Raw genomic sequence first — 18,902 nt, 5'->3', positions numbered from 1 at the left:
GAAAATAAACAATCGTGGGAAATTATATTTGCACAATGGGCAAAAGCAGCGAGAAACCTTGAAATTCAAATAGTTTGCCATTAAGATGATCCAAGTATCTATAATGTGCATTTTGGATGCATTTCGAAACATAGAAATAGAGATATTAATAAACAAAGATAGAGTTCTGTAACACTATAAGCTAAACAACAATAATAGTAATAAAGCGAAAGACACAGGTCCTTGTAGTATCAAAACTGGTTGTAGTACAGTAGTATTCGGCGACTAGGTATACAAGCATCTCGGCAAAGGGGAACAATCAGAAATAAAGCCCCTATGCAACATGAAATTACACCGAAGATGTTTTCAGTCGAACAATCAACCATAGAAAAGGAAAAGAAAAATGTTAAAGTAATCAGTTTAACTTAATTTTGTGGCTTCGTAACTTTTCGATGAAACATAATGATCTCTGGATCATTATATTTGTTTATGCGAAGATCGAATTCTACATTGAGTGGATTACATTAGGTAAAAGCTGGGAACGATGCGATAATAAGCTGGAAACATATCATGGGATGATGCTGTAATACAATATGAAATAAGTGTATTATTAAAAGTAAAAAGACAGTGGCGATAAAAGAAAAATAAAACATCACAAACTTGGATATAATTCATGCTATAAAACATAGATCTTCCAAAAGCGTGTCAAGGAAGAGGGCGTAAAATTATCTAAATGTGAAAGTTATGCTATGAGGAAAGTGACGCAGTCAGCCAGTGCAGATATCAGCGCCCTCAGTACAGACACGTTCACAAAATACGCAAAAAACTTCAGACACATAAATCACTAAAACTAAAATCAAATGTGGATATAATGAACATACGGCATCAGTACATTTGAAGTATTACGCAACCACATTAGAATTTATAAATATTAACGTCAAGCTTACAAACAGTATTGAGCATTTTTTGACCAACGAGCAACAAGAGACAAGTATTGCAGACTGTCTGCCTGATTGTTTTAGCCAGATAATTTTCATTCTTCTCATGCATCATCTCATAAAGCTAGATTTACAATTGTAAGACTTGATACAGCACGTTACCAACGGAACTGCAAACTATTGATAGTATAGTGAAAGATTAGAAGTTGTTACAATAATGTTCCACATTATATCATAGAAGGCTGAGCTACGAATCTAGCGCTAGTGTGTTTATACGAGTTTCGATGAGTTGACCCCACAAGCCAACCATTCGCCGAGTGTTAAATGACATGGTAAATTCTGTCATGGAAGATCAAGATACAGACATCATGCGTTTGAAGTAGAAGTTGCGAAACAAGTCATTTTATGCTTTTAGAGTCTTATCCAGATCAACTATTTCCAACATATGTAAGCATAATAACGGCCAGCTTGTTTATCAGCTTATTGTGGTGTTACGTGGCGCACTCATGTGGCTGTTACCAGGCACCACCTTAGATTAGATGTCTTTGAAGGCATCTATACGATGTTGGCACAAAGTATTATACATCTATCTCGATTACAAAAGGTATCATTAGTTTTCGATTTCTCTAAATGCATTTCGGGCTACCCCATCATCAAATCTTTAACATAGACATACAGTATCTCGTCACTTGTACACATTCATGTACAACATAAGCTTGCGTAAAACCTTTTACGACGAAGACAAGTGTGTAATTATTAGTACTTCTTTCTTTGTTTCCGTAAACTGTTACATTTTTGGGGGTATGAATATTGGATATTACTTGCAGAGGTAGGTAAACAACTAAATTATTTTATGTCCAGTGGAAACATGATTTCGTAAATACAGTGGGAATAGAATGAAGTTTTTTTTAGAGTGGTGTTATAATCTCTTAGCTTCCCGTGAAAAGTGTCAGTATGTAATGTGCATCGACCGTGTGTAATGGAGTCTCAGCTGGTAGCACAGCATTATTGTGATAGGTACCTAGCATGAGGCATACTTGTGCAGACTTGCTTCTGGCTACAGTAAACTATGCAAAACAGACTAGTGATTGATGCTAAATGAAATTGATACATGGGTATCGATTGCAACTGTCAATCGGTGGTGTAGTTGTATCGAAACGGCTAAAGTCAGAGGTCATACTCGTTTCGAGCATAGGAAAAGCTCTCTGCCCGCGCGCTTGACGATGAAGCTGTGGGCGGGCAACGGAAGAGGTTTCCTGTAAGAAGGTTTGACGAATAACCTGTGGTGTACGCGGCCGCGCTTCGGCATTCGGTATTCCGAAGTTGTTTTGATGCATCGAAGAGTGGCAAAATCGGGCAAGTGAGATGCCTGTGTTTGACTGTCAGTGCACCACAAGTGTTTGAATAGTTACTGTGTTCTACTTGACCCATCACGTTAACTGCGTTTCGAAAATTTTGTTTGCTCATGCTTTGAGAAGTGTGGCGGATGCTGTCTCTCATGCTCCAGTGAGGATTAAAGTTTCTTTCTGTTATCTATTGTAGAAGCAGAAAGGTTTGTATGTAAACAAAGAAATGTTCTGAGTGTGATGCTTGCTAAACGTTATTAGTTGATGGTTTGTGTTTACCGAGGGTAGGTTCCTATGCTGAAAGAAACGGCATAGGTAGTATAATTCTGGTTCCCGAGTACTGGAAAGATGGCTGTCAGCTCAAGATTCTGTAAGTGTTCACGTATTTTAGTTTCATCATTTCCAAGAGTAAAGTTGTGGGTTATTCTGTTGGATGATAAGTAGTTAAGACTCAAAGTGAAGTGGTTCAATATTGAGAGGAACAAACAGTTTAAACTCGTTAATGACAAAAACCCTAAGCTCTAATTTTGGTGTTAAATCTTAAGGGAACCGACAGTTGTAGTGTTGCTCACTGCTGCGATTGTTGATTTCAAACTAAAGTTATCTTCTTGTTACGTACGTAATAGGCTTGAGGAATATTGGCCTGTTGACCTGCATTAAGTCATTTACAGTCCGTAATTTGCCTTGTATCAGTACTGGTCGTGCGTCTTGTAACTTGAAAAGTGTTAGGTTCCAGGTCATTTTGGAAAAGTTGCAAAATTTCAGGTTCAAATTTGAAGTCGTTAATTCCAAATGACTATTTTCCATGTTCATGCAGTTTTGGTGCAAAACTTTTTATCATCATAAGCAAATTGTCTTTAAACGTCCTGTGCTTTGCTGTTGGGGCTAAATGTGCTACTGTTCGGCGTTGAGCAAGCATTTGTAGTATTAATTTAATTGTATGGCTCGGGCCCCCTCCCGGCAGACCGTTTGCCGGGTGCCGGTCTTTCAATTTGACGCCACTTCGGCAACAAGCAGTCAATTAGGATGAAAGGATTATGACGAGGACAACACTACACCCAGTGCCTGGACGAGAAAATTCCCCAACCCAGCCGGAAATCTAACCTGGGACCAGAGGATTGACAGTCCGTCATGCTGACCATTCAGCTACTGGGGGCGGACATACCATTGTAGTTATACTTACTGTCTAGTTGCGTGCATTAATGACTGTTTGTTTTGTCTTAGGTTGAAGGTAACACAGAGGGTGGCCACTTCGCAGTTCTGAAGCTATATGCATTGGCTTAATTTTAATATATATATATATATATAATATGTGTGGCAAGTACCTCGAAGTGATTAAAGAAATCTTGCTAGTTTTGGTGAGAACGTATGTGACTTAGTGCCACCAATCAGTAATGTTAAATTTTTTGATTTATTTGATTAAAACGGTCCATGATATGAAATCACGATGTAAATTATCGTGTTGAAATCTGTAAGTACCAAACCATGTTCCTTAAATGACGTTGATAAATGTTTTGTAAGTCTATCGTCTAGTGGCTTTCCTCTCAAAGATCACTGCATCCAAGCTACCACGCTCTGAAAATTTTAAAAGGGTCGTTAGTTCCAAAGTAATTCCATCTGCTTCACCAATCCCAACAGAACACCCCCCCTCCCCCCTCCCTCCGGGTTCCTAACAGAAACCAGAATAGAGATATGGCAGACAACATCCGCGCACCACATTCATTACGATCCTTAAATGCAACTATACTAATGGCTTATTCAACAAATACAAGCACCAGGGTGTTGGTATACCATTAGATATCTCTTGCGTTATACCCAATCTCCTAGGACAGAACTACCAACTGTTCTTTTTGCTTTTCAGAATGAAGACCTGCAGGCAGCGCTCAACGCGCTGATAACCAGCTCTGAAGAGGACAGGCTGCGCTTTGCACCTCTGTAAGTACTCACATTCCACGTAATAAGCTTTTCTTGATGCAGCCTGCAAGATTTTGTTGTGGCAACGTACAATTTTACACTCAATTCAATGACAGGTATCTACTGTAAACCAACAAATGCGTCGCCCTTCAATACATAGGGATTAAGTAACAATGCTCCATTAACGAAACACGTTATCACTGAATTCCAGATCTGCGAATTAAAATTTGAAGTACCATAAGATTCTCTCTACTTTCCGCTGAATTCGTTGCGACAGACATCTCTACCATACGACGACCTCCTCCTGCATAATCCGTAGCGTTTGACAGTCGGAAACGACGATGTGATATCATTGTAAACGATTTTGTGCGTTTGTAGTACCTGCTAGTAAAATACCAATACAGCGTCAGTCACCATAGTCAGTTGCTACTCGTGGCGACGAAGGGAGTCTTGTTACTACCTCAGGTGGATATCAACTTAATACAGCACGAAACTTTGCGAACTAACTCCATGAATGTGTTCGCGTTACACTGCGTTTCTAATCCTGTCCAAATATTTCTCTTAAAAGCGGAGTATGAGATGGTTTGATAATCCTTGACAAATTAAAAATCACACAACCTTGAGTTTCATGGGCAGTGCTCTCGCCAACTGAGCTACTGAAGCACCACCTCCAGTCTGCCCTGCAGCGTCGCTTCTTCCGCTACCTCTCTGAAACTTTTCCAACTACACAGAAGCTCTGCTGTATATCTTGCTAGACATAAGGGAGCTTGAATCAGTTCTCGTTGTTGATGAAGAGAGAGCGGTAGTATCATTAGTGCACTGTAATGGAAGCTACACGAGACCAATATGAGACTAGAAACTTAAGTTTTTCACTTCTGCGTGTGACTTTCGAGTGAAGTTACAGGAACGTACCTATTTACTGGCCTGAACTTGTCCGGTTTTATGCCTCCAAAACAGTTTTTGAGGGAAGTTTTAATTTTCTGTTTTCATTAACGTCCTGTTTTCATCTCAAGAAATCTATTGCGGAAGGACTCGTTTGCTAGTGGAAGCGTACAGACTATATGCTCTGCCTGAAGCAACATGTGGAGACTCGTTTCTGCTATTCAAAGACGATGTGACAAAATATGTCCTGATCGGTGTGATGTGTCATGTGCTGCTACAGCCGAGACTGACAGTGAATGCTGAACGCTACGAAACACAGTTACTCAGTTTGAATTGTGCACTTAAACACAAACGCCCACAATGTATTCAGAGGATTGTCAAACCACATGTTGTAAACCGAGTAAAGGAAACAAAAGGACCATCGATGGGATATCTTATCCCACTCGCCATGTTCAACGTACATCGCCCCTTCCGAATACTATTTGTTTCACTCATTGCAGCATAAACTTTAATAAAGTATTTCATATCTCTCAGCGATCTCGAAAATTATCCCCATGAGTGGATCACCTCAAAAGAGGTTGCATTTTTTATCGCAGTATTCCCTTTTTACGTGAAAACTGGGACAGGATTTAGCTGCTGAAGGTCATTACTTTCAGTAAATTATCTGATACAGTCGTTTTAAGAAATGAAAATTGGTCTTCTGTCCATCAAACAATGCGAATATATTCAATTACTCAGAATCGTAATATAAGGGCAATTCTAAATAATGGTTCAGTCTCGGCCTAGCGAATCGTGTCCTGAGTGAATTCCACGCAGTAGTGGACAACATGCCCTTTTAAAATTTCCTGGAATATTTATTCTGGAACAGTCTCAAAACTATGACTAAGTTATCTCTGCGCAACATCTTTACTTCCAAGACTTCTAATTCAGTTTCTGTGAAGCGGGTTAGGTTGGAGAAAGTTTGTAGCAGAAGTTGTAACGGAGGGGAGTGTGTCGTACATGAATGACGCATTCAGTAAGACCACTGTCCCTGAAAGACAAGTTCTGCGTTCGTGTCCACATCTGGCCCACGGTTTTAATCTAAGATCTGAATGTTTCACATTAATGTAATATAATATCAAGCGAAACATCAAAAACTTACTGTGAATGTAGAGTGGTAATCCCAGTACGAAGCCTTTGTTACTAAAAACAGTATCATACAAAACTGGCTACTACTCTTCGTCATTCCTGCATTGTGATAACTGTGACAATGTGATGTGCTGAGGAGTGGTAGGGAGAGAGTTAAAAGAGATGGTCTGAAACACTACATTGCAAAGTGCTTTGTAATCTGTGAGAAAACTAGATATGAACGTTAGCGAGAATCTGAGACGTGGTGTTTAGCAGATGATGCTGAGAAACAAATGCTCTGATTAGTTAATAATTGAGTGTCTCTGTAGAAACCACGATGAGAGAAATAAATGGAAAAAGGTTAAAAATAACAACAAGGACGGGCAAATATTTTCTCAAACGATTTGTTTAAAAGTAAGAAATAAAAGATTAAAGAAAAATTTGACGTAACTTTCCAGGGCGCTCGAAATAATGTGCTGCAAATGAGGCACTTGTTTTATTTCTTACTTCTAGACAAATTATTTTCCAAAACATTTGACCGGTTGTTCAGATTTATGTCGCATAATGAGGTATACGGTTCTTGGCGGTATAAAAAATTGAAGCTTCTAAGTCTACGCAATCTAAAGATACGGTCACTTAAGTCGCTTATTTCGATACGGGCAAAATTCACTCATTAGAACCCCAGGGTATTTCCCACTGACCTATAACCGTAAAATTTCGCGAGCTGCAAGGTTTCACAGTGCACAGAAAATTGTTAATTGTAATTATATGACACCAAAAACTTATTTCCAGGATGGAGTAATGACCGTATTAAGAAGAGAATAGTAGCTGCTCACCACATAGCGGAGATGCCGAGTAGCACATAGACGCAACAAAAAGACTATCAGATAAAGCTCTCGGCCAAACAGGCCATCATTAGAATAGGCAAAACACACACACACACACACACACACACACACACACACACACACACACACACACACACACACACACAAGCACGCACGCACGCACGGACACACACAAAATACTCTCTGGCTGCTAAGGCCCGACTGTGAGCAACAATGTATATTGGAAGAAGCAAAGTAGGTGTTGGGTTGAGGAAGAGGCTGGAGCGGGGAGGGGGATGGATAGCCGGATGGGAATGCGGGACAGTGTATTGCTGACCTCCATTTGTTCAGATATCGCCAGTCCTTAACCCTCACCAACATAGTCCTGCAAACGCACGCCAATAAGACAGAAACCTCCAAGCAAAACCTCCTCCCCATCTGTAAAATTCTTCTGCCACGCAATCACAAATTACTGGGTCCCATATGAAACACTGAAACTGTTACCTCCCACGAACTAGATTATTATGTACAACGCCACCTCTAAACACTCTCTGTCCTGTCCACATCCTTCTTCCACATTGGACTACCGCAATCCACCACCTCAAATCAATCTACAAATCTCTGGCACAGCCACTCGTAGCTGACAAATTCTGCCTTGTAGATCTACTACGTTTACCCCACGAACTCCCTGCCTTCACCATATAGAGTGCAGGCCCTAAACGGATCAGAAAACCTTTAGCCTCACAGAAGTATCAGTTCTTCCCAGAGCCCTCACTTTTTGCCCCACCACCTAACTCAGTCATGCAGGTCTTGTTAAAGACCTTCTTTTCATCTCCAGGTCCCTAAACCGAAAACTTTTCGCCACTAACCTTGCCAATCGCACTCAACCAAAGACCAATGTTGAAATCTGCCGGACACGGTTCACTGCACCATCCAACCATGATCCAATCACCCCCTCCCCCCCCCCCCTAAGTGCCTACAAATCACTCCCTGTTATTTTTCCAGAATTTCTTAACATCAGGCCTTACCTCACCGTCATTCCCTCATTCCCTAAATCCATCAACATGAAAGCTAACATTAGATCTGTAGGATGAACAGCAATCAAGCACCTAAAACTGATCCCAATGTTATAATCCTACATTCTGACAAAGGCTCCACTACTGTTGTTTTAAACTAATTGCCAATCAGTTGTCAGTTTCATTCAGCCACAAACCCTGCCACAGTGACCCCATTCCAAAAATCCAGCAAGATCTCCAGCCTCTTCCGAAATCTTTAGCCCCATCCCAGAGCCTCTCACTGGAGTCCATTCCTCTCCTCATCCTAACCATTCACGGGATTTCCTCCAAATTCTTCATAGTCCATAAACCCAGCCACTCAGGTTGCATCTTTGTGGCTAATTACTGTGCCTCCATTGAGATAATCTCTGGTCTCATAGACCAACACCTTCAGCCTGTTATCTGCAACCTACTTTCCTATACAAAAGATATCAATCATTTCTTCCACCAACTCTATACAGCACCAATTCTTTTACTTCATAGTGCCCTGCTAATGACTGCTTATCCATCCCCCTAACGAAAGTAGCCTTTCTGCAATTGCATACTACCTTTCCCAACGCCTTCATGGACTCCAAATTTACAACTTCATTCCTAGTCGCCATGACCATCTACATCCTCGTCCTTAATTACTTCTCCTTTGAAAGGGTCATTTACAAATAAGTCCAGGGTATGGGTATGGACTGTCACATCGCACCATCCTATGTCAACCTCTTCATGGATCATCTAGAGGAATCGTCTCTAGCTCATAATCCCAAGCCCAAGTCCTGATTCACTGATGACATGTTCATGATCTGGGTCAAGGGCGAGGACCCCTATCCTCATTCGTCCTGAACCTCAACACCATCTCCTACACCCGCTTCGCTTGGTCCTCCCAACAAGCCACACTCCTCAGTGTTGACCTCCATCTAAAGATTGTTACATCAGTACGTCTCCTGTTGTGGTTGGCAGGAGAGCCAACAGTGTTACTAGAGGTGGCGTGAGGTCTGGAACAGGACAAGGAAATTAGAATTTAGAAAAATGGACGTAGCTGGTGGCACACGTAACTTTTATCCATTAATGATGAACATCGCTCTTGACGGTACATGATTCACAATATCAATAGTAACTGAATATGGCGCCTTGCTAGGTCGTAGCAAATGACGTAGCTGAAGACTATGCTAAACTATCGTCTCGGCAAATGAGAGCGTATTTTGTCAGTGAACCATCGCTAGCAAAGTCGGTTGTACAACTGGGGCGAGTGCTAGACCTGCCGTGTGGCGGCGCTCGGTCTGCAATCACTGATAGTGGCGACACGCAGGTCCGACGTATACTACCGGACCGCGGCCGATTTAAAGGCTACCACGTAGCAAGTGTGATGTCTGGCAGTGACACTACATTCCTCCCACGCAAATCGGCGTACGGTTGTGTTATAAGGCTTCCGCCCGCCGTGGGAAGGACCCCACGTTGACGTATGCGACGAGGTGGGGAGCCTAAAAACAGGCGAGGCTGTGCCACTCGCAACCTGCCATTCGGACCGCGGGGAGCTAGGAAATGCCTGAAAATCTGCTCCAGGGCGCACGCCAACATGCGGTGTATGCGCCCGTAGAGAGACAGGAGGGGCCGAAGGGTCGACTTCCATCGGGCCGGGGCAACCGACGGGCGAAGACGACATATGGTCCCGAGCGGGCAAGAGTTCCATGTCGGAGGACAACTGGTCACGGGGAGCGATCGGCGGCGCGTGACCCAGGGAGGCGCCCGGCGGTTGCTGCGAAGCGTCCACTGCGGGCGTCGCCGGCGGGAGAACAGGAGGCGGCGGCGGCGGCGCGTCGCCATGGGGCAAAATGGAAGGCAGCGTCGATAACACCTGGGGCTGAGGCGAGCCAGTAGATGGGTCCCCAGGGCGTTGACCGGACGGCACCGTTGCAGGAAGCAGACGGGGAGCGGCAGATCCCGTGCGACGACAGAGGCGCAGCTGGTTGAGATGCCGACGCACCTCACCAGAGGCCCCTAAAACCAGATACATAGCGCGACCGAGGCAGCGAAGAATGCGCCCTTCGAGCCAACGCCGTGAACCTCGATAGTGGCGATAGTAGACAACGTCGCCTGGAGAAAAAGCAGGTGTCTGCCGCTGCACAGGAACCTGATGCGGTGGATGTAGCAAAGACATCAAGGTTCGATGATGACGACCGTGGAGCAATTCAGCCGGCGAGCGACCATCTCGGGGCTGAGAGCGATACGAGGACAAAAAGAACACTAACGCTTCCTCCCGAGAATGCGACTCTTTCAACTTCAACATCTGTTACTTGAAAGTCCTGACCAATCGTTCAGCGGCACCGTTTGACTGTGACGAAAACGGCGCGGACGTCAGATGTTGAATACCATTGGTCTTGCACAATGACTGAAATTCTGCGGACATGAATTGAGGGCCATTGTCGGAAACAATAGTCTGTGGAAGACCTTCAATGCAAAAGATAGCAAATAACGCTTGGATAGTGGCAGATGACGTCGTGGAAGACATCCGGACAACAAAATGAAAATTACTGAATGAATATCCACAACCACCCATCGAGCATTCCTGAATGGACCAGCAAAATCGATGTGTAAGCGTTCCCAAGGGGAAGTGGCTTTTGGCCATGCAAAGAATTTCCGCGGTGGTACTGATTGTTGTTCGGCACACACCATGCAAGAAGAGCACATATCCGTAATCGCGGCATCGATTCCGAACCAAGTACAGTGCTGACGAGCAAGTTGTTTCGTTCTCACTGTACCCCAATGTCCTTGGTGGAGAAGATGTAAGACAGAAGACTGTAACGGACGTGGGACCACGACCATGGACTGATCATTAACAGAACGCAACAGCAAAACACCACGTCGAACAAAAAGTCTCTCCTTGTGAGCAAAAAATCGGCGAACCAACGGATCCCCGATCCGTGACTTTGACAAGGGCCATTGCGTAGCAACAAAAAGCAGAACGGTAGCAAGGACAGGGTCGGGAGCTGTGGCTGTAGCTACACGACGAAAATCAATCGGAAACGATTCGACCACGTCATCGGTTTCCGCACCAATGAACATGCAAGCAAGTTCGGAGGAGACAATTGTCCTATCCTCAGCAACAGGCAAGCGGGACAACGCTTCGGCGTTTCCGTGATTAGCAGTGGACCGATACAAGATATCGTAGCGGTACTGCGAGAGGAAAATAGACCAGCGAATGAATTTCTGCGCTGTACGTGGAGGTACAGGCTTGGTCGGATGAAAAAGCGATGTCAAAGGTTTGTGGTCTGTGATTATGGTAAAGTGACGACCATATAAGAAATAATGAAACTTTGTAACACCAAATACGAGAGCCAATGCTTCTTTCTCAATCTGTGAATAATTTCTTTACGCAGATGAGAGCAATTTGGACGAAAAGGCAATAGGGCGATCGTGCGATCCATCTTTGTGCGCAACCACAGCATCGATCCAGAAATCCGATGCATCCACCATCAACAAATGGGGCTTCTGTGGATTGAATGGCGTAAGGCAAGTATTGGAAAGCAACGCCGATTTCAACTGGCGAAAGGCGCGTTCGCATTCCGTCGTCCAGACGAACGGAACGCCTTTACGGCGTAAGCGATGAAGCGGAGCTGAAATGGAAGAGGCATGTGGCACATATCTGCTATAGTAATTTATTTTTCCCAGCACACTCTGTAGCTGCTTCATATTCTGCGGCGAACTCAAGTCTTGTATGTAACGAAGGTGCGTGGGACTGGGGTGTATGCCTTGGGCATTGAGGAGATGTCCCGGTTATGGCAAATCACGAGCAAAAAACACACATTTGTCCTTCCGCAAGCGAAGACCATTTTGTCGCAAGACCTGAAATAATGTTCTGAGATTGGCCAAATGTTCGTCTTCCGTCTTTCCGGAGATCAGAATATCGTCCAGATAGTTTGCTGCTGTATGGACCGACGCACAAATAGTTTGTAGAGATTGCTGAAACAATGCAGGAGCGGATGCACACCCGAATGGCAGTCGCTTGAATTGATACAACCCAAGATGCGTGTTAACCACCAAAACGCGCTGAGATTCTTCGTCCACCGGTATTTGCAAGTACGCATCTGCTAGGTCCAACTTCGAAAAATATTTACCCAGGCACAGTTTGTCAAAAAGATCTTCTGGGCGGGGTGAAGGAAAAAGTTGCAATCGCTAGTTGTGAATTCACTGTTGCCTTGAAGTCCACACAGAGTCTCAATTTTCCCCAAGGTTTTGGCAAAATTACTAAGGGTGATGTCCAGAGAGAAGCCTGCACATGTTCAATTACACCTTGTGATTCCATATCGTGTAATGTTTTTGCGACCTCATCATGCAATGCGTGGGGAACATTGCGCGCTCTGAAAAATTTCGGTTGCGCGTTTACTTTCAGTTCCAAATGTGCTTTATAGTTCTTAGCGCAACCGAGGCCTGGTGCAAAAATGTCTGTAAATTCTTCACATAGACGAGAAACACTGTCTGAAGGCACTTTCTGGTTCACTGAGAGGACCTGATTCACTATAGACAAGTTAAACAACTGAAATAAATCGAAACCAAATAAGATCAATGCAGAAGAAGAACGAAGGACGTAAAATGACACACGTTTTGTTTGTCCTTTGTATGTTGCAAGAAGGCTGCACTGTCCTAACACAGGGATATCTTGACCTGCGGCATGCAACGGAGGTGTGCCCAGCTGTTTATACGTGTCTTGATTGATCAGTAACACTGCAGCTCTGGTATCGAGCTGGAATGGTATCACTTTGCCGTTAATGTCCAAGTCTACAAAAAGTTTATTGTCCTGCTGACGACAAGAGCGACTGTCTCGTGTAACGTGAACTGACACTGGTACAAAATCACATGTGACTCGACGGGATTTCTGGCTATGTCGACGCACACTATTTGTGGGACGAACACAGTCACTGTTACAGAGAGTGGCACTGGGCGGAGTGGAATGAACTACATGAATTGCCATGGGTGAACTTTCGCGAGCCTGAGTATCCTTAGTTCGATTCTGATTCCGGCGCGAAGCAAAGGGCCTGGAATCGTTTTGAGCTTCCGATCTGAGCTTTTTCTGGCAAACACTCTGAACATGTCCATTTTTATTACAGAAAAAGAAAGTTGCTTGGCATGACGGGCAAGTCTCATGCGAATGTCTAGTAGCGCACCGCAGGCATGATTTGCTAACCAGGGCGGCACACGTGGCTGAGAGTCTGGCGGCAGTGGCGCGGCTGGGTGCGAGGATTGCTTACTGTTCCAAGCAGCTCGCCCAGTGGGCTGGTTAACCTGACACACGGGTGGCGAAATTTCAAATGATTCCTGAGCAAAGTCAAGTGTGTCCTGCCGATCCAGTATGTCCATCACTTGTTGAAGGGAGGGATTGACTAGTTTCAAAATCTGTTCCCTTATACGAACATCAGAAACGTTCTGTGCAATTGCATCACGTACCATAGTATCTGAATAAGGGAGTCTACATTGACACTCAAAAGCACAATCCCTAGTAAGAACTTGCAAGGTTACAACCCACTCCCGATTAGTCTGACCAGCTGTACATTTTGTACGAAAGAAGGTATACCGTTTCGCTACTACATTGACTCATTCTTTGAAATATGCATGAAATGCAGACAAAATTTCTTCGTAGGACAGAGTTGCTACGTCACGTCGGGGAAATAATTTGACAATCACACAGTACGTGTTCACCCCGACTGATGATAACAAAAAAGGCTGCCGCTCGTTACCTTGAACTCTGTAGGCGACGAGATGGAATCCAAATTGGCGTGACCACTCCATCCATCTTTCCAGTGCAGCATCAAAAGGTCGAAAAGTTGGTGCAACTGCGTGTTGTGGCTGTGTTAGCGGTGGAAGCGGTTGCTGCAGCATCGTTTTGCATCACACGTTGACCCTGGACGAGCTGTCCAAGGGATTCCAGTAAGGCCTGCGTCTGCTGATTCTGTAAGCGATAAAATTCGGACAGTACATTTGGAGATTGTGGCGAAGCCGTTACACAAATAAATCGGAGCAATAACGATAAGAATGCGGTTTTGCCTCGTCGCCATTGTTGTGGTTGGCAGGAGAGCCAACACCGTGTTACTAGAGGAGGCCGAAATGCAGGCTGGCGTAAGGTCTGGAACAGGACAAGGAAATTAGAATTTAGAAAAACGGACGTAGCTGGTGGCATACTTAACTATAATCCATTAATGATGAACGTCGCTCTTGACGGTACATGATTCACAATATCAATAGTAATTGAATATGGCGCCTTGCTAGGTCGTAGCAAATGACGTAGCTGAAGGCTATGCTAAACTATCATCTCGGCAAATGAGAGCGTATTTTGTCAGTGAACCATCGCTAGCAAAGTCGGTTGTACAACTGGAGCGAGTGCTAGGAAGTTTCTCTAGACCTGCCGTGTGGCGGCGCTCGGTCTGCAATCACTGATAGTGGCGACACGCGGGTCCGACATATACTACCAGACCGCGGCAGATTTAAAGGCTACCACCTAGCACGTGTGGTGTCTGGCGGTGACACCCCATCTCCCATATGAAATCTACGAACTACTATCAATATCTCCACTTTGACAGCTGACACCCATTCCATAGAAAGATACCTGTCCATACAGCCGAGTGACCAGTGGCTGTCACATCTTTAGTGACCAGTAGTCGCTCTGAAAATGTGTCGAGGGTTCCACTGAGGCCTTCAGAGACCGTAATTAACATACAAACTTATACAAAAACAGATATCCCATCCCTTATCTCTTGTCACAGCCAAATATACCAGCAAGAGCATAAGCATCTTAAGATGTTCTGGCAGATATGAGGCACTAATTTGGTAGTTTCTCACCTTAAATCTGCGATCGTCCGTACATTTCCGACGGGTGCTGGCTAGGAGTTCCGTTCAGCATTATTTCCACAGAAATTCCCAGCTCTTTACCCTTGCATCCACATCTAGACGCATATACTTACTCAATATATCGTTTTGTTTCATTCACACAATGCAGCTGCCAATGTATTAACAGTGTTGTACACGGGATGCATACTGGGACGGAGAGCCTAAGCATTCCGCAAAATCATGGTGGCAATAATGCACATTACACAATATAGTAGCATACCCGCCTCACATATATCAAATAAATTAAATAATTACTGATAATGTCGATATAGCGCACATTCGTTAATATTAGAACAGTCTACATCTACAGATTATATACTCTGTGAATCACTATCCAGTCCGCGAAAACTGGTTGAGGACCAACCGATGTGATCGTTACCTGAGAGGTTTCTTTCCCTGGAATTAAGATATTTCGTACGGGTTAACACGAAGCAACAATCCTGAATCTCTGAAAACACCTCCCCTGATAAGCCCAAACATTATGACACCTGGTGGCGTTGGATGATGAATAGTGGCGTTGAGGGCACGTGACGCGGTAACAAAAGTATGTAATTGGGGCAGACACAGACGGGTGGATCATCTATCGAACATATGAGCTCCGCAGCAGACCAGCCATACATATTCATTTACTGACCCAACAAAATCGTAAGTTACGATTACAGTGGGCGCGGGACCATTGGAATTTGATCGTCGATCAATGGAAACGTTTCAGATCTTCGGGTGAATCACTTTTGGTCCAGTAAGTAGATGGTCCTCTCCACGAACACCGTAAACAGTCTCGAAACGTGCAGCGCGCTATGGATGCAGGCTGGTGTGGACAGTATTATGCGATGAGAGACATTTCTGGCGCTTGCATGGGACCTGCGTCAGTAATCGAAGACAAGCTGACCGTTAGAACCACCTGCATCCCTTTATGCTGGATGTGTTCCCCGACGGAGGTGTCGTTCGTCAGCAGTATAATTGTCCGTGTATCGGAGCCAGAATCGTGCTACAGTGTTTTGAAGAGCATAGTAGTGAACTCTCGTTGATATCTCGGCAACGCCTGATGTAAATCCAGTGGAACCCATCTCGGTCGCTATCGGACACCACCACTACGTATGCAAATCAAATACCCATTATTTATGCAACTGATATGAAATGTTCGTAGACACATAATGCCCCCTCCACAAACCTACCTACAAACTATCGGATCCGTGATATGCATTATATGTGATGTATTTCTTTCCAAAGACAAACAAACAAACTGTTAAGCAGGTGGTCAAAATGTTTTTTTCCTCATAAGTGTATTTCTTAACCTTATTCCCCCCACCATAATGCCTGATTGAGAGTGGGACCCCATATTCTGTCTTAATTTTCGTTGGCGCTAGAAGTAAAATTCAAACCAGTTTTTTCAACGTTTTCTTATGGTCACGTAATAAACTGGAAATCCAGTAGAGAAAAGATTTCTCAGAAAATGAAGTTGATCAAAATGGTATCCTTTCGCGATCATTCTCTACACCGGTAGTGGTTGTTTTAAAACGTACTTTAAGGATATGAAAATGCTAAATGTCCCTGTTCAAGAGCGACCTACATTCGCTGTGGATAGAAAAGTTCCATACACTTACATGAATGTGTTTTATGCTGGACTTCCAAATGCTTTAATTCATGTAAAGTCAGAAGGATCACTTCGATGCAAAATATTCTAGAAATTAATGATAAAACAAATGAACTGTATAATTTGTTGAAGACATATCGTTATTATGAAAACTATTAACACAGCTTTACGTAATTTATTATTATTTAACGATAGTTCTGCTGTCGATATTCTACTGCAAGGGATGAAATTTCTGCACTGTAGCCATAATTACGTAGAAATGTTGTATCAAAATAGAATTTCCCCCTGAGACAAATAAAACACATTCGACAGCTTTTTAACTGCCAGCAAAAAATACCCGCAATTTTAATGTACACAGTGGCATTGGTGTTGTGCCAATGTATGTAAACTAATGATTATCGAAATGGACAGATGAAAATGATTCTGGATTGTGATACTCGCGACAAAACTCCGTTTCGAGAACTGTCATGTGTGAAAGAGTATGCACTATACGCTGCTCCATTGTTAATAGTGGTGTTTCCTCACCCACGAACATATTCGGCGCAACTTGGTACGTTGTTTGGAAAAATTCTTACATCAGAATGCACAATTAAATCTTCTTCAGTCAGTCGAATTTGCTATTTTCTTAATTTCATCAAAACTCTCAGTTCTGAACACGTGAGGTAATTCTGTAACTCGCACAGTCCTAGCTGATACTTGTCGCTGAGGCTGATGGGAGCGACAGTAAATGGGAAACTGCTTTACGGTCCTTCTACCAGCCACTGTGCCTAGTGTCAGCTAGGACTGCGCGAATAGCACATATTTGATGTTCTTTCCTGTAGTGCGTCGAAACTGATGTGTGCGTGAATGGAGGGCACATCTGGCAGTATCGGGTCATTACCGGCCTCTCGTCGGCTCACGCCACCTTCAGGGGTGGGGGCAGGGGGAAGTATGGTGCAGTTCTCGTTTCTCTGTCAGGTAGCCGCATCGCAGTTCAGCGATTTGGTATTGTATCGCACGTTCGGGATACGTGTACACTTTACTTCTAACGGGTGATGTAACGCAGCATCACTCGGCGTCATCAATAAATGCTACAACGTTGTAACACATACTCGCTACGGCATTTGTGACTATTACGCTTCGACTCACATAACGCAACCATACACACACTTAAAGTTTATCTTTTATTCTGGGTCAATCATTAGCATTACCCCAGAAATGAATTAAATGTGACGCTATTTCCCCAGTTCTATACATGGTTTTGGGAGTTAAGTTAAGGTAAATTTCGATGCTGGTGCCGCGCGGGATTAGCCGAGCGGTCTCAGGCGCTGCAGTCATGGACTGTGCGGCTGGTCCCGGCGGAGGTTCGAGTCCTCCCTCGGGCATATGTGTGTGTGTGTGTGTTTGTCATTAGGATAATTTAGGTTAAGTAGTGTCTAAGCTTAGGGACTGATGGCATTAGCAGTTAAGTCCCATAAGATTTCACACACATTCGAACATTCGAACAATCGATGCTGGTAAACCGTTATCATTTACTCTCAACTGGGACACCCTCTACCTAACTTGCACATCGCCTAATATGTTGAAAAAAAAACCATTCTACTCCTTAGAGCAAATAACAAGAGGTGAACAAAATAGCACGTAATAGAGTAATATTTAATTATTACTGTATCACAAGGCTATGTAAAGATTTCAGAAAACATTCTGAATCTACATTTCATAACAGAGTATCAGATCAAGAAATTTCTTATCTCTCAAATGAAGTAAATGTTATGGCCAGCTATTTGTCGTTACGAACCTTAGGTACTTTGTGATACTTGCCACTAAATGTCATTAGCCTACTTCAGCATGCCTGATGACCAAAGGCTGGCTCTGAGCACTATGGGACTTAACATCTATGGTCATCAGTCCCCTAGAACTTAGAACTACTTAAACCTAACTAACCTAAGGACAGCACACAACACCCAGCCATCACGAGGCAGAGAAAATCCCTGACCCCGCCGGGAATCGAACCCGGGAACCCGGGCGTGGGAAGCGAGAACGCTACCGCACGACCACGAGATGCGGGCTATGCCTGATGAGGTCTGCTTACAAAATATTATAGTGATAACAAAAATAAAGGATTGCCATTTGAAATGTAGAAACCGAAATCGATGTTTAATGGATAACTATCAATATTAGTGACATGCATATGAGGAGAACCGTCGTCCTCCAGTTTGTACGCTAGTGTTCAGTACTTACAGGCAAGAAACGAGAGCAACTTTCTCTTAACAGTGTGTCGTAAGTGTTACGAACAGAGATAAAGGTCAATCAAAAAAGTTGTTGTATGTAAAACAGTACAAAAACGTAGAAAATATGTGAAAGTGAAAAACCAACATCAATACCTCTGGATTACTTGTTAACAGCTATACAGA

General features: G+C 43.7%; 1 protein-coding gene across 1 annotated transcript in view; it reads left to right on the top strand.

Annotated features, from left to right (window-relative positions):
• LOC124805632 (head-specific guanylate cyclase-like) overlaps positions 1-18,902 on the top strand; it is a 498,299-nt gene that overhangs the window by 190,108 nt on the left and 289,289 nt on the right. Inside the window, exon 3 of the mRNA XM_047266199.1 lies at positions 4,125-4,198. Coding sequence (XP_047122155.1) covers positions 4,125-4,198 — 74 coding nt within the window. The remainder of the gene's footprint in view (positions 1-4,124; positions 4,199-18,902) is intronic.

The sequence above is a fragment of the Schistocerca piceifrons genome, chromosome 7, assembly GCF_021461385.2.
Source record: "Schistocerca piceifrons isolate TAMUIC-IGC-003096 chromosome 7, iqSchPice1.1, whole genome shotgun sequence".
Taxonomy (NCBI): Eukaryota; Metazoa; Arthropoda; class Insecta; order Orthoptera; family Acrididae; genus Schistocerca; species Schistocerca piceifrons.
This window is presented reverse-complemented; position numbering and strand designations above follow the sequence as displayed.